The following is a 17,145-nucleotide window of genomic DNA, read 5'->3' as shown; positions in this document are numbered from 1 at the left end:
AAAGTAGGTAATTCCAGAACATGATACAAAATTCAAAGGAATGAAGTAAAAAGCAAGTATCTCCTTTATTCAGCTGTCCTTTCTTGCAATTAATCAGTATTACCTTTTTATTATCCTTCCAAAAATACTGTTTTTAAAAATAAGCAAAAACCTGTGTCCCAACTCCCTATGAGTAAAGGCCAGAGTCCTTACAATACAATATCCTAAAAACTCAATTCCAATAATTTAACCTCATTTACCTACACTATCCACCACGGTGTGCCTTTTCCTGGATTCTCTTTTCTGACAAATCACACATACTTTCTGTTCCAAACCCATTGCCTAGAAGACTTGCTCCTCTTACTGAGATGCCTCCATTGGTCCCCATGGTTTTGGTCATTGTGATGAATCAATAAATCCAATACTGTTCACTTACAGCTGTGATTATGGTGAGCTTTTATGGGAAGGTACTGACCACCCGTCTTGGATCCTCAACTTTACAATTACTCTGCATGTACTGATTTCATTTCTGCTATCTGTTCTTTTGGCCTGTCTGAGCTCAGATATGGGATTTGGTACCCTTATGTGCAATTTGTATAGTGCTATAGCAGAAGATCTGAAGACTCACTATATATATATTAGAGAAAATATATTTTCAAAATTAAAGACTTCAGATTAACATCTTTAAAAGTGTTTATATAGACAAAGCTTCTTTTGGATATCATGCTATGTGCTAGTTATTATTCTGAGAAATCTCATTATCAACAATAAGAACTTTATGAACACTTTTCCCCATATTGTCATATAAGAAACACTGTATTGGCAGGAAATGAGATTTCAGTAAGAAAGGGGTTCTAGCCCAGACTATGCCACACTGATAACCTATCTCTCATGTTCTTTATAATTTTAAACTTCTAAGTTAATAATAATAATCAAGAAAACACTCTAAGAAAATCACACTCCATAAAATCAGTTTCAATTCTAAAACGAAGGTAGGGTAAAATTTTAGCAAACCGCACCATCTAGTGGCCAGCTAAATAAATGACAACTTGAACATTTTAAGCCTGAAATTCAAAACAAAACACACACATACTTAACAAAGACTGTCCCCTTTCAAATTGAATGGAAGCATATTCTGGTTTTATTTTGGTACAGTGTGGTCAGCCTTAGAAATCATTTGATAACACACGTTACAACCAACTACACTAACTAAATCAGACTTTAGACAAGCAATAATATTATGGTCAATATTCTTAAAATCAGTTCTTATGAATAATGGAAGACTTTGGGATAAAGTATGTTGTGGAGTATTTGCTAAGAATAGACTTCCTTCAGAAGTCAAAGATAAGGTGCTTCACCTGTTTAATTTCTAATATTCAAGAACAGCCACTCAAGAGCTCAAAGAGGAAAGAAAATTTGTTTGGAGATGTTCTGTACAAACCATACTGGTGAGTTGCTGTTTATTTCAGGTAAAGTCAGGTCTGATGCCTGAATCCTCTGCATTGGAATACATTAATATATGTGTTATATTAAATCTAGATTCCTTGGATAAACCCCAGTTGATGTAGAACTTGGTGAAGACTGCTGGGGCACAGGAAAAAATAAATAAACATTGGAAGGATGTAACTGCAGCAAGAATTTTCTCAGAAGGTGTCAGTGGATCTGGAGTGCTCATACAGCACCTTCTACTCCAACTAGCCGAGTTGTACGATGAACCCACAGGGTATACAGCTCTGGTCTCTGTGAGGAGCTGGGAGATACATAAAGGACACTTCTCTTATCTATATTCCTATGTATTCTGGACTTTTTTTTTTTAATCAATTGAGAGCTGGTGTGACAACATTCTTAAAATAAGTCTAGGTTGTTTATTATTAATATTTGAATCTGAATTTTTCATTTTTGGTCTGGCATACCTCACAGTACAAATGAACTGCAGTCTTTGGGGAAGAAGTCCAAGGATATGCATGTTTAAAATATTATTTAAAAAATTATCATCTGGTGGCTGGGGTTGTGGCTCAGTGGTAGAGTATTCGCCTAGCATGTGTGAGGCACTGGGTTTGATTCTCAACACTGCGTATAAATAAATAATAATAAAGATCCATCAACAACTAAAGATATTTTAAAATTATCTGCAAAGTTGATTATTTTTCCACTTTTGGTGTACAGTCCTATGAATTATAACATATGCATCAATATGTGTAATTACTACCATTATCAGGATAAAAAACAGGATAAAAAACTCCTTTGTGCCATTTCTTTAAAGAAGCACTCTGTACTTACAATCTGTGGTAACCACTGATCTGTTCTTCATCCTTACAGTTCTGTCACTTCAAGAATGTTACAGTATGATATACTGAATCAAACACTATATATACTTTTTGGACTGGTTTCTTTCACCTAGCTTCATGTCTTTAAGTCATCCAAGTTGTTGCACATATTAATAGTTCATTCATTTACAATGCCAAATGGTACTTAATGGTATCAATGGGCATATCAGTTCCTTAATATGATCTCTCACTTAATGACACTGGGTAATTTAACAGTTTACAGTTTGGGTAATTGTAAATAGATTCTCTATAAACACTGAGACACATTTGTGTGTGTGTTTGTGTGTATGTATGTGAATGTTCCATGTTTAAATGTAATTACTAGTAATGGAGCAGATGGGTCATATGGCAAATGTTATGTTTAACTTTATCAAACAGATAAACCATTTATAGAGTGGCTCATTTATTACATCAGCAATAAACAAGAGTTCCAGTTGCTTTCCATGTTTGCCTGCACTTGACAATGTTATTATTTTTTATTTTAGCCAACATAACCTGTGTGGTAGTAACATATCATGGTTTTAATCTGCATTTTGCTAATAGTTAATGATATTAAACATCTTTCCATGCCTTTGAATGTACCTATATATCACCTTCTCAAATTATTATTATCATTTGCGGGGTATCAGGGATTGAATTCAGGGGCACTCGGACACAGAGTCACAACCCCAGCCCTATTTTATATTTTATTTAGAGACAGGATCTCACTGAGTTGCTTACTTAGTACCTACCTTGCTTTTGCTAAGGCTGGCTTTGAACTTGTGATCCTCCTGCCTCAGCCTCCTGAATGGCTGGGCTTATAGGCATGTGCCACTGTGCCCAGCTCAAATTATTTTAAGGCCCCAAAATGTTTGGATTAGGTTTTTTTTTTTGTAGTGTGGGGGATTGAACCCAGGGCCTTGTGCTTATAAGGCAAGTACTCTACCAACTGAGCTACCTTCCCAGTCCTTAAGGATCAGTTTTTATAGAAAGATATCTGTGGTAATATTTTGATCCATCTATGCACTACGACCATACAATATGATTGACCGTATAAGAGACTATTTTATGCTAAACACCCTCATATTCATTATTGCATTAAATTATTTATATTTTTAAGAAAAGTACTTCATAAAACATTTATGAAACACAATAGTGACTAAGAAAAATGCGCTTTAAAGAATCAAAGAAAAGGTCATTTAAATAGAAACACATTTATCATATACTAGATCCTAGGAATATAAAGAAATTTAAGACAAAGTGTGAGCATTGGATAATTTCTAGACTTCTAAGAGAGACTAATAAATGATTTTAAAATAGGGTTTGTTTACAATAGAAGCAGATGGAAAAAGTTAAAACCCCACATTTAACAACATTTATGATACTGTCACTTACGACAATGGCATTATGATGTATTTGTATTGCTTAGTACCTGATAGAAAGGAAGAAACAGTAGGATGAATGACACAGAAATTGACTCAGTTAAATGAGTATTTTCCACATTAAGTTTTAAAATCAAAAGGAAAAAAGACAGGATATATTTGGAAAGAGATTATGGGCTCATTACAATCTGGAGTAAGTTCCAGATAGATCAAGGATTCAATAGTAAAAATAAAATAAAAAATTTAAAAAGCACCCTAAGAAATCATGGATGAAGTAGGTATGGGCTTTGTACATAAAACATAAAACCTAGAGAACATAAATGGATATACAGAGTTTCTACACTGTTAGAAATAACATAAACAAACAATAAAAATTAAAGGTCAACTAGAGAAAAATTTCCATAATATATACAGTTGCATGTAATTTAATATACAATGAACCAAGGACACGAATAAACAATTTACAGAAAAAGAAATACAAATGATCAATATAGGAAATGCCTTTCTACACTCATAATTAAAGAAATGCAAGTCAAAATAATAACAAAATACAATTTTTCTCTATTAAGCTGTTACAAACTTATAAACCTGTTATTGTTCAGTGTTGGCAAAGTTATATGAATAGAAGGAAATGTTTGAGGACATGTACATGGAAACAATCTCTGTGGTGGGCAATTTATGATCATTCACCAAAATTTCAAACGCATGACTGCATTATGGATAAATTCCACTGATAGGAATTTTCCCAGTGTATACAACTATAAATGCCAAAAGTATGAGAAAGAATGTTTACTGTAGCACTGTTAACAAAGACAATTGGAAACATCAAAAGTATTAATCAATATAGGACAGGGTAAATGAATTCTTTTAATACTCACATTGTGTTATTCTATGCAGCTGATAAAAGAATGAAACAATCTTTTATGTTGATTTAAGATCTCTGTGATATATTATTAAATAAGAAAAAATAGGACAAAATGTGTATCTAACATGATTCAATTTATTTACACTAACACACACATAAGCACACATGTAAATGAACACAATAGTCATTTTACAAAATCTTTCCTCATAAGAAAATAGGAAGCCTTTAACCAGAGGTTGCACTTGGAGAAATGAATGGGGAAGAAATGATTAAGACCCATGAGCTAAACTTGTTTGTTACAAGATGAAGGCTGCTCTGTGGAGTTTCACAATCATCACTGCTTCTTTCACCTGGATATCCAGCGCCAGACAGCGCTATGTGAAGCCCAGCATTTTTATCCTCTGAATAGCTGCAGAGACATAATTTATCTTGTTCACATTCTTTAAATACACACTGGATTCTCCAGGAAGACATCTGAGATCCAATACTATGCTTACTAGATAAAGTATTTCTACACATGGAAATTCAGCATAAAAGAATTGTCTAAGCTTGATTTCCACTCTCACAAGTGAATTCCCACATAGGGTTTTATAAGTCAGTGAAATTAGAATGGAATGGGCAACTGCTAAGATAATGCATCAGCACACAAAGGGCACTATATTCTTTTCCCTCAGTGAAAGCATGCAGAACTTCCTTCCATGAATTTATATATCTTTTTCCTACTGGTGAGATGAAAAATCAGTACCAGTGCCTTTAAAAGTAAGGTTAAAATGTAACCACTTCCCAAAGTTGACTTACAAACTAGAACAAATACAGTAAGCAACATGATTTTTACAAATGAATAAAAGCAAGTAGTTGAGGATATTAAAGGAAATCAGACATAAAAAATAACCCATAATACCAAAAAATATATAGAATCAACACAAAAACTTTAGTTCAGATACAAACCCCTAATGAAACAGCATGCTACAATGTAATCAATAATCCATGGTAACTTTTGTAAGCCTTCTGAGGTAATTTATCTCGATAAGGTATGCTTTAATATGAATCAAGTCTATTAAACTGAAAGGAAGGAATAAATTAACTGCAGTTATTAAAAACCAAAATCTAGTCAGAAAGAGGTAAATATTGTCTCTCAAGTGATACCATTCGTTTCCCATAATCATTAGTCATTATACCTTATCAATGTCAGGAAAATAATTTAAAAATAATCTTTTTAAGTGATATTTTAGTCATGTAATGCTTATAAAGTTAATCAGCTTGAGCCAGTGGACTTGAGTTATTACTAAAAAACCTGCTAGTATTATTCACATAAAACAATATCTGGTTTCTCTTTTGACAAAGGAGTTTAAAGATGTAGGGAATGCAATATGTTATCACCTTTTCCCCTTTCTTATTATACTTTAAACCTTGTCTTTGAGACAAGTCAAGAGAACCAAGGTCTTCAATGCTGTTACTCCTGAGGCTATGAGAAGGAAACCCATCATGCTTCCTATCCTGTAGGATAAGGTTCATTAGTCATCTGTTCACCAGATCATCTAAACCAGTTGTTCTAAGTCAGGTTATGATCCAAATTTTGGACAATCATGTTAAACATTTTAGGGATCTAGTTTCAGAGATTCCGATTCTCATACATAGTATGAAAACAGGTATTGGGCATCCAATGATCTGTTAAACCACTACCCCCATAGTATTTAGCATTGGTCATTCACAGCAGGACTCCATATAGATGATCTCTTTCTTCTCTTTGAAACATTTTTCCTTTGCCTCTATAACATTAAACTCGCTTGGGTTTACCCTAATGTTTTGAAGAGTCCCTTTCTGGCTCATCTTCCCATATTTAATCTTTAAATATTAGCGTTCTTAAGAATTGGTCCTGGTATCTTTTATCACTGCTCCCATGTTTTCCTCTCTCCACAGAATGCTCTTCTGATATATAAGACTTGTATCCACCCACATAGTTATTTAACATTTCTAAGTACACAGGTATCTCAAACTCAGTAAATTCAAAGACCAAGTTCTATCAATATTTCCCAAATGCTCCTCCATGAATTCACATCTCTAATTGGTCTTTCCATCTCCTCTTGTCCAGACTATGTACAGTGATACTTCCTTATTTTTATTTAATTTATTTATTAATTTACTTTTTAGGGTGCTAGAAATTGAACCAGGGCTTTATGCATGTGGGCAAGTGCTCTTCCACTGAGCTACATCCCTAGGCCCTATAGTGGTCTTCTTAAAAAGCAAATACGGTTCAAGTCAAGTCTTTCTTCCAACTGTTCTAAACATTACCTACCTACTATTCTGAAATAAAATACTAAATCTGGAACATGACTTACATGGCCCTCATAATCTAGTCCTTGCTTACTACATTAGGTTCATCTTATGACACACAGCTATCATCTGCCATCATACTCTACATTTTAGTTGTTTTAAATTTATTTTGCCCTATTTCTTTCAATTATTTTCTGATGTTAGGAATTTTTCTTTCCATACTTGTCTGCCCTCCTTGCTTTTTCCATCCCTTTTAGATGTGAGCATACATGTCACATTGTTTTTGAACAAACACCACCCTTTACCACCATAAGTCTAGATCAAATCCCACAAATTTACTTTTCTTAGCACTTTATTCTTCTTTATTATCATAAATGCAAGTAAGGTAAGTTATTTAATTAGTAATTTAAACTCTGTCCTTCCCGAATCCTGTCTTTAAGAGTAAAGAGACAGCTACTTTTCTTTCTAAAAACATTTCCATGACTAATTAAAGCAAAGAATGTTAAATAGCATACAAAATCTCTCACCTCTCCAGTGAATCTTCCTGTATTGCATGGACAGGAAGGCAAAAAAGATGTTTTCCAGATCTCTTTTAGTCAGAGTACTTGATACAAAAATGTCTGTTCTGCTAATTAAAAGCATTCATAAAAGAGTTGAATTACAGAAGTAAAAAAATAACCTACTCCCTGCTATTGTCATTTTTTGGCAAGCAAGATCTTAGAGATATGAGGGTTGAAAGTTATAATGGAACACCACTATGTTCTGTGTTCTTGAATGTTGGAAATTGTCTGTAGACACAGCTGTGGCTTTTTAACTGCTGATCAACATCATGGTGACTAATTCTTAAATTCCAAAGTTCTAGTGGTAGTCCTGAATTTCTAGCAAGCACCTAATTTCTTATACAAAATTCTTTTGTATTTAAACTGTATCTAGAGCATTTTTTTTTTTTTTACTGAATTTTGATTGATCAACTGCATGTCTTCCTCAATCCACTATAAGAGATTGTCAGCAGAGTCTATTCATCTTGACACCTATTGATCTGGTAACTACTTTATACTCAGTAAATATTTGCTGAGTGACCACCAGCAAAAACAGTTTGTGGTTTATGTGTATAAAGTTATTCATAATGACACAGATAGCCTAATCCCCATAACCAATTATCATATGTCAATCTCACTATGCTAATTATTCACTTTAATTTAGGAGAAAGGAAGTACTATGTGCTCTGTTCCATGATATATCCCCTGAAAGGTGGTGTTGGTTCCCACATGGGCTGTCCTGATTATTACTATAGTACAATAACATAGAAACAAGTTAGCATTCCAGAGAGCATGTTGGTTGGCAAATGATAAATTTCATCTACAATTTCACTTTCTTTATTCATTTGGCTATCATAAATAAATACTAAAATAAAAATTCTAAAAATCAAATTGAAATGTGATTTTGAACTTCATATTTTATCATTACAAATTTCTGTATCTCTAGGAATTTATAACATTATTTATTTAATTTGGATGTGTTCCCCTGCACATTTATTTTCAACTATTGCAATGAACACACTTTTCCCCCCAAAGCAGTATGGTTCCTACACAAGATGTATGAATTTATCAAAAGAAATCTATTTTATGCATTTAAAATACATTTTAAAGCACATGAATGAAAGCTGATATAATTTACTTACAAGTAATAGAAGAAATAAGGATAAAATCCCATTCTTACTCTCTTCTTTAAAACCAAAATGTTTTTTAACAGGATTGAACTGTTCAAATACCATAGAAAATCTTGTAGTATGCCAAATCCTCAAATTATCTTCAGAACTGAACATTAAAATGTTTAGTTTTTGATGATTTATTTGGGTTAAGAATATACAATATTTTAAAACCTATTTCATCTAATTTTATCCAAATTTTGTTTACCCATTTTATTTTTTCTTTTTCCTGCACTGGCGGCTATATTTCTTAGTTATTAAATTAAATAAGTATACATATTAAGATGTTGATATTAGCTAATTTATTATAGTTGTAACCAATATTTCTACCAACCTGTTTGCTGCCTTTTATAATTCATTACTATTTTTGTTGCTCCAAAGTTTTAAATTTAAATGTGGTGAGTCACATTCTTTAAACCTGTTATTTTTTTATATTGTGTACTTTCAAAGGTCATAGATAACATTATAGAATGTGTTCTGTGTGTCAGGTGAGAAACATATTACATTATTTTTTTATTATAAAAATCTTATTAGTTATCATAGTCACTTTTTATGTCAAGAGACTGTGGATTAAGGAAGTTCAAAAAGCTACATTAGAGTTTTTAAATCAAAATTAAAACTCAGGTTTCCCTAGAGTTTAGGTTTTATGCCACTGAAAACTGAAAAGTCACGTTTCCAAAGATTCAAGTACATAGTCAGTGATATTTATTACTAATTTTCTTTGACAAATATTTGAAACAGCAGAATTACTATATTAGCCTCCAAGATGAAATGAGGTTGGTGGGATATGGGGCTAAAGGAAAGAACAAACTCTGAGAATATTTTGGATGTAAAGTAAAAAATAAGATAAAGTGAACTATCCCACATCCTTGCTACTATCTTTAGAAAATAGAAATCATCTACTCCAGAAAGAGGATATTCTAATTATATTTGGTCTTGGTGACTCTCTGAAGTTGTTGAAGCAGAAAAAGAAAAAGCTATTATTAGCATGAAGTGTCACATAACATGTATCAAAGTTCCATCAAGTTAGTTCCCATCAACTTAGGTAAAAACTATGCTGAATTTATGAAATTAAGATTATTGGCAAATTTAGATAATAAAAAGTCATAAAACTGTACTTCAAGGTAGCTTGCAGGTATTTATCGTTTTACCTTGTTCAATAGATACTCCCAGTAACTACATTCATTAGGCTTATTTCATGTCAGATCTTTTGTATCTTAAACTCTCAATATCATTGATATATGTACTCAGTGCCCATGAGTCAGAGGAACTAGGTACAGAGATGAGTGAGAATACTAGATACAATAATAGAATTCTTAAAGACTATTTAAAATTTTGTCCCTAAAGGGAAACAATATAAATTTGACAAATACCTTCAGTGAAAAAGAATATGAAGATTCTAACAGAAATACCCATTTAACTGAAAATGAAAATTATAATTGAAAACAATGACTCAATGATAAAAATATCTGCATCCTATTGACACATTTACAAATATAAGCTGCTACTATTGCTTGAGGTATGTTCTGTTTTACATAGTCATTGCTTGAGTCAGTATCTTTGTGAGGGATGGTAAAAAAGTAAGACTATGCAGGGTAAATTAGGAAAACTGAATCCATATTGTTCATTATCTTTTCACAAACTTAAAATTTCATTATCAATGTTTTCTAAAAATAGACATCTACAATATGATAAAGCCTTATCATTTGCAGTCAGTTTCCAAAATAATTTCAAAGCCATCCCATTTGTTTTTTATAAAACCTCCCACTAGAATAGGTAGTAAATACTCAATTATCATTAATGGAGTACGTTTCATAAATGTTTAGATGTCTGAGGTCATATAGCTTCTAGAGGTAAAGTCACATCAGTTTTTCAATCATTGTGCCTTCTTGTTTTGGGTCTCACTTGGAACTCATGAGATACTCCCTTCCCAGGGGAAAACTTGAGTTCCATATGGATCTTGTAAGCTACTCTTGGGGCCCTTTACTTTTTACTTTTCTTTCCTTGCCTTCTTGGTTCAGTGGACAATTTGAAAATAGAGGTGATTTTTCTCATAGAGGTGACTTTTATAATAAAGATGAGAATAGTAAGAGGAATCTTGAGAGATAGAGAATGAGAAGAAAAAAGGAGGGTTTCTTAGAGGAGTTTTATTTTTTAAACAAGGTTATATTGCATTAAATAAAACTATTAAAAAGTGCTTTTAAAGGTCTTACTTGGTAAGTCAGGAATTGAGATGGTACATTAAATACTCGGGGGTAAAGTATCAGTGTGGCACAGTAGGAATTTAGCTGTATTTCCATTAACAGAAATCATGAGGCTAAATTTCTATGTACTATACTTCAGATATACCTGTAATTTCATATTAATGTTCTGAATGCTTACTTTCCCACTTTTCAAAACTGTGAGAAGAAATATCTCTTACCATTGCAATAATAACTTCCTTGGAATTGTTAGAAAGTTAACATGACTACCAATAAAAAATAAATAAATTCTGGAACTCTGAGAAAACATTCAGAAAGATTCTCTCTCTCTCTCTCTCTCTCTCTCTCTCTCTCTCTCTCTCACACACACACACACACACACACACACACACACATACACACATTTTTTGCAATATGGAGGAATGAACCCAGGAGGTAAGTGTTCTGCCACTGAGCTACAACCAAAGCCCTTTTTAGACAGGGTTTCCCTAAGTTGCCCAGCCTGACCTTGAACTTGGGATCTTCATGCCTCAGGCTTCTAAACAGCTAGGATTACAAATGTGCACCACTACACTTTGCAAGATTATTTTATCTTGTTACAATATATGCTGTGAAGGGATTCACTTTTTAAAATTTCTCTTTAGCAGAAGTGAGGGATATAGTTAGGTTTAAGAAATATTCGATTTTATTAAAAAAGAAAAGAAAACACAACAACTCAACACCCTCAAGACTTTAGGAAGTCCCACAATGGACAAAACTTTTTTTGCTTTTGAATAAGTAGAACACAGTAAAGTGAAAAGGGTGGACTTTGGAGTCATATTGGTTCAAATCATGAACTACTACTTCTTAGATGGAAGTGTCTGGGAAAATTACTCTCCCTGTTTTAGTTTCTTTATAAAATGGAGATAAGGATCTTTAAAGGTTAGAATAATAGTACAGATCATATGAGAAAGTTAAAATGAAAGCACCTATTATAATGTCTGCCTTAGAAGAATAAAAGCAAGGAAAAAAATTTATTTGGGGGTTCCTACTATCAGAAAAACAGTACATGAAGAGATGGGATTATAATGGTGAATAGGACAATGCTTCTGGAAAACATGTATTCAACAAATGTGTTAGGAATTCATTCTTATTTTTAAAAGTCCAGTAACAGTTGAATTAGGATAAAAACCAAATATAATGAAATTACGCAAAAGGTATAACAACAATGAATAGGTATTTTCGAGTCTACTCCAACTGTATTAAAACTTTCCATTTCTTCTATTATATCTTTTTCAGCATAGTGATCTATGAATTTGTGTCTGATGACACTGCCTTAAATAAACATAACCTAAAAATGTTTCTATATAATTATAATAAGATGCCGTAGAATAAACTTCATGTATGTTTGAATTACAGATATGTCATAATCAAGGAATAACAGAACCAATCTCCACCATCGGTTGTTGTGAGGATTGAATTAACTATATAAAGTAATGAAAACATTCAATAAGTATTATTACAACAATTAAAAATAAACATGAATTATACAGAATACCAATAGCTCTCAGAACTAAGAGGTATGCAGTAACAAGAAATCCACAAGGTGGCTCTCAAAGCTTGGCTTTTAAACACAACAGAGCTGCTTTTTATTTCTAAAGAAAAAAACACAAAATTTAAAATACCAAATTTGTTGTTGACTTTTTGAAAACTAATAAGTTCATGATAACAAACAATCAGAAGGATACAAAGCAATATAATGAAAATAAAAAATTTTATAAAGTGAATAAAATGAAGAAAATAAATTTCATGATTCTAAATTGAGAGAATCTGATGTTCAAAACAACTGGCATTGGCTTAAGAATTCAAAATGTCAACATGAAATTGTAAAATAAAACTTACAGTGCAGTCATGAAAATTATATTTTATTAAGACAAAAATGTGAAGTTTAATAAAGTACAAGAGCTGACAACTGGAAGTTATTCAGTAAATGATCAATTAAATCTTTTGTTATAAATATAGAAATTTTGAAATTACTATCATTTATGCCAAAGGATTTTTAAATTTAAAATTTATTTTCATATTTTTAAATTAGAATCAGCACATCTTTTCTGCAAAGGAACAGAGAGTAACTTGTAGTCTCTGTCACAACTACTCAATTCTTCCCCTATGGTCCAAGAAAGCAGTCACAGATAATTAAAAGAATGAATTTGGCTATTTCCTTAAAAAACATTAATGACAAAAGTAGATGGTCACCCATGGCCCTCAGGTCATAGTTTGTCCAATCTTGATCTAAATTATTAAACTGACATAATTAAATAAAATCTATAAATTTAAAGATAGGACCAATACTCAAACTACTTAGAACAGTTTATAAACTAATGTGCATAAAGTCACCTGCAAATCAGTTTGAAATGCAAATTCTTATTTGATAAGCCTGAGATGAGTCTGAGGATCTGATTTTCTAACTAGGATGCAGGTGATCCCATTAGTCCTTTGAGCATACAACAATTACTAAGGTCATGTTTTCAAACTTTTTTGCCTCAGGATTCCTTTACATTTTTTTTTAAGACCTTTTGTTTATTTAGGTTATATCTATCAATACTAACCTCAGAAGTTAAAACTGAAAAATTATTTTATGAATGTTAATAAATTATTTAAAAGAACAAAAATGAACCCATTAGATAACGTTTTATGACATTTAACTGCATTTCACATTTAACTATAATTTAAAGTAAGTACTCCATTAAAATCATATAGATAGGCGTGATAAGTGAATACATCATGTAGTGGCTCCTTTCAGAAGATCATTTAGTCAAGAAAAAAGTCAATAAATTTGTAAAATTAATGTCTTATAATTTGTAGATGGTAAATATGTAAATACTTTACATATTTCATATGTAAAATACCAGGTATTTGTGGCACATTATTTGCTTTAGTTCTTTATCTCTTGCTATAATTTGTATCCTACCTGTTTTTCTGCATGTCCATACTCAGGTCCTTGGGTAGGTAGAAAGCAGAATATCTGGCCACAATTTTTTGCTCTTTCTATCAGAGACATAGCTGTTCTTACAGTGGCATTTCGAGCATGTACAAACACCATAACCTAAAATAAAGGAAACTAGATTATTTAATATTCCAGTTCATCAAATTATAGCTCAATACCACCTGAAAATCATCTTGTATGAATGATGATTAATCTTTCAAAACAAATTCCAATTTATGAATTATCCCACATTGTCATATTTTAGATCAAAGTATATATAGGATAAACGCAGGTTAAACAAAAATTCTTAACATGGTTTTATTACTGGCCTATCAATTGGTTTATATGCTAATGAATGGTTTATATAAAATGTGTTTAATTTGTGCATTTCTTTTCTGAAGACATCATTCATCATGTTTTTTTCATATCATATAAATTTGAAAAAACAATCTGACCAAATAAAAAAGCAAAGTTATTTTTATCATAGTAGTGAGGTTATTGTGGGGGAGGTGGAGGTAATAAAAGGAACAGAGAGGAGAGGAGGTACATACCCATAGGCAGCAAATACATACTGCTAATGGCTTCTTCAGTTTATTCTCTTTAGGTGAATTTACACTCTGCCTAGGTGTCACTGCAAAGGGAAGCTACAGGCAGCATGCAAGGTCAGCCTGAAAATGTAGCCATGTGGGCTGTAACTAGCAAGCTGAGGGGTTCCAGCTGCCTGAGTCCCTGGGAGCCCACATCCTATCACAGGGTGCACCAGTTGCCAGACATAGAGACCTAGGATTTAATGTTTGCCATGTTGCATTTCAGTATTTTTTTTATCTGACCACTCATTATTATTTTCCTATTCCTACCTTTTAGAATGAGAATATGTACCCTGTGCCATTGTTATTTTAGAAGTATGTAATCTTTTTTATTTTTATTTTTATTAAGGACACAAGGTTTGAGTTTGTCTTGAGACTCTGAGGACTTTGAACTTGAATTTTTGAGCAATGCTAGAATGGTTAAAATTCAAGGAACTATTGAAGGTGGAATGCATTTTGCATGGTGACATGGACATAAGCCCTTGGGGGCCATGGGTGGAAAACTATGTTTTGGATCTTAAATGTCCCCTAACACCCATGTGTTAAAGGCTTAGAGTCCTGCTTGGCAATATTAGGAAGTGGTGGAAACTTTAAGAGGTAGGGACTAATACGGTAGGTCACTGAGGGCATGATTTCAAATGGGTCAAAGCTGGTCTCTTAACTCTCTCTCTCTTGTTGCTTCCTGTCACCATGAAGTCAGCAGTTTATTCTATCATGTGATCCCCACCATAATGTTCTGCCTTACCACAGGCCCAAAGCAATGGGGCCTTCTGAACATGGAAAGAAATTTCTGACATCATGAGCTAAAATAAACCTTTACTATTTTTAAGTTGATTATCTTAAGTATTTTGTGACAGCAATGGAAAGCTAATACAATCTATAAATTATCAAAGAAAATGTTCCAACATATGTGATGCTGACTAAAATTCACACTGGAGTAAAATCTCATAACAATCATTTATAAAACTGGAATGCTTAAATAACTAATACTGTTTTAGTGTCCACTCAATATAAAGATAAGCAGATAATCTGGAGAAAATCAGAAGTTCTTCAAAGAAAAAACCTCCAAAGCATTTAGAAAAAAGGGAGGGATAAAAGCATTTTTGGTCACCTGGAGAAATTTAACAGAAGTTAATCAGTGATCAAAGGTATAAATGCTTGAGATTTCACACTTTATCAGAGCTCCCAGTTGCTGATAGTATTTTTGAAAGAAACATAGTATGTATGTATATATATGTAAGTATGTGTGTGTATATGGGTTTATACACACACACACACGTTTTTTTTTTCCTTCCAGTACTGGGGATTGAACCCAGGGCCATGCATGTGCTGAGGGAGTTCTGTCACTAAGCTACACCCCAAGCACAACTGCTTTTCTTCTTTTTCTGGTGCTACAGATTGAACCCAGGCCTCTGAACATGCAAGGCAGATACTCTACCATTGAACTACATTCCCAATGCATAAGAATATTTTTAAAGAATACACTAATAGAATTTATTTCAGAAAGTGCTGCTTTTATTAAAAATGTCTTCTGTTTCCTTACTTTCAACTAAAGAAAACAACTCTGATTTTGTTAGCTCTCTAGTTTGAACAGATGAAGTATCTTTACCTCACAGGATGTTGAGACTACATTTAGGCTTAAATTATTATAGTCTCATAATTACTGATATAAACTATTTATGACTAAATAAGAAGGAAAAGTCTGTTAACCATAATGTCCCGTTGAAGCTTCACCAGTTCAGAAATGCACAATCTACCATTTTCTCTCTTGTAAAAGGTAGGAAAATTTCAACTGCAAGTTTGAGAAAGCAGATTTTTTTCTCCCATATACAAATAAAATTTATTATCTATAAAACCTCAGTAACCCTCAACATTATATTTTAAGCAAACCTGAACTGAAATAAAGTTACTTATTTTATTCATCTATTTATTCATTCAAATGTTTCTGAGCATAGTCACTACCAAGCCCTAAGAAAACTGTAAAAAACAGAGATAAGGTCCCCACCATCACTGAGGTGAGAATCTAGTATGATGGTTTAAATAAGCACAAAATATTTTTAGTTGACAAATATTTACTGACCATGTATGTGTAAAATACCACTAAAAGGATAAATACATAAATGTCTATACAAAACATGGTACCTTCCATGAAAATCGGTATACGAAGGGAAATAAAACAAACATATGATTTTGCAGCTGAAACAAAGGAAGGATGGAATGAGGATAACATAGAAACTCTAAAGAAGAAGCTACTGGGTCTCCTTTATTCATCCATCCTAAGATATTTATGTAGTACCTACTATGAGAAATTCTGTACTGAGTACCAGTTATACAATATTCCAAGGCTCCAAGATGTAAACTACTTTTGGGGGAGGAAATAAAAAACTATGATATTCAGCCTGGCTTGGTTATAGAAGCAGGGAACAGGTTGCATAACAGAGGCTACAGTAGTTTTTGGAATATTTAACTTTGGTATCTTTGGTGTTAACTTAAAGAAGTACTTTCTCTTCCAAGGTTTTTTGCACTGACACCCAGGAACTCCTTCGTCAGCTTCACTGCTGATGCTTATTGAAATAGATTTCTGGGCCCTCTTCTAAAACCATCTGAGTAAGAAGTGGTGTGGCGTCAAGAAACTGAATTATCAACAACTACAGAGATCGCTGAAGTATTATGTGAAATTATTTAATAATTACATCATATATTTATCCTCTCCAAAGTCAAAATAAGTTTAAAAGAAAAATAAAACCACCACTATAAAGATGTTTTAAAAAAACCATAATTATCTATTTTTAAATTTACCTATACTTATAAAAAGTCAGAAAAATTTTAAGGTATTTTATGCAACTAGTAGAGCCTCAAAATCATTTACCAGATAAGT

At 32.5% G+C, this 17,145-nt stretch overlaps 1 protein-coding gene across 5 annotated transcripts in view; it reads right to left on the bottom strand.

The window, feature by feature from the left end:
* Ascc3 (activating signal cointegrator 1 complex subunit 3) overlaps nucleotides 1-17,145 on the bottom strand; it is a 404,873-nt gene that overhangs the window by 167,523 nt on the left and 220,205 nt on the right. For 4 of the 5 annotated variants that reach the window (XM_047557710.1, XM_047557711.1, XM_047557708.1 and 1 more), the window contains one exon: nucleotides 13,666-13,800. In XM_047557710.1, the coding sequence (XP_047413666.1) occupies nucleotides 13,666-13,800 (135 nt within the window). Of the gene's footprint in view, nucleotides 1-4,721; nucleotides 4,942-13,665; nucleotides 13,801-17,145 lie in introns of those variants that run through there. The other variant, XM_047557712.1, reaches the window with a different exon arrangement.

This window comes from Sciurus carolinensis, chromosome 7 (genome assembly GCF_902686445.1).
Source record: "Sciurus carolinensis chromosome 7, mSciCar1.2, whole genome shotgun sequence".
NCBI classification, from domain to species: Eukaryota; Metazoa; Chordata; class Mammalia; order Rodentia; family Sciuridae; genus Sciurus; species Sciurus carolinensis.
This window is presented reverse-complemented; position numbering and strand designations above follow the sequence as displayed.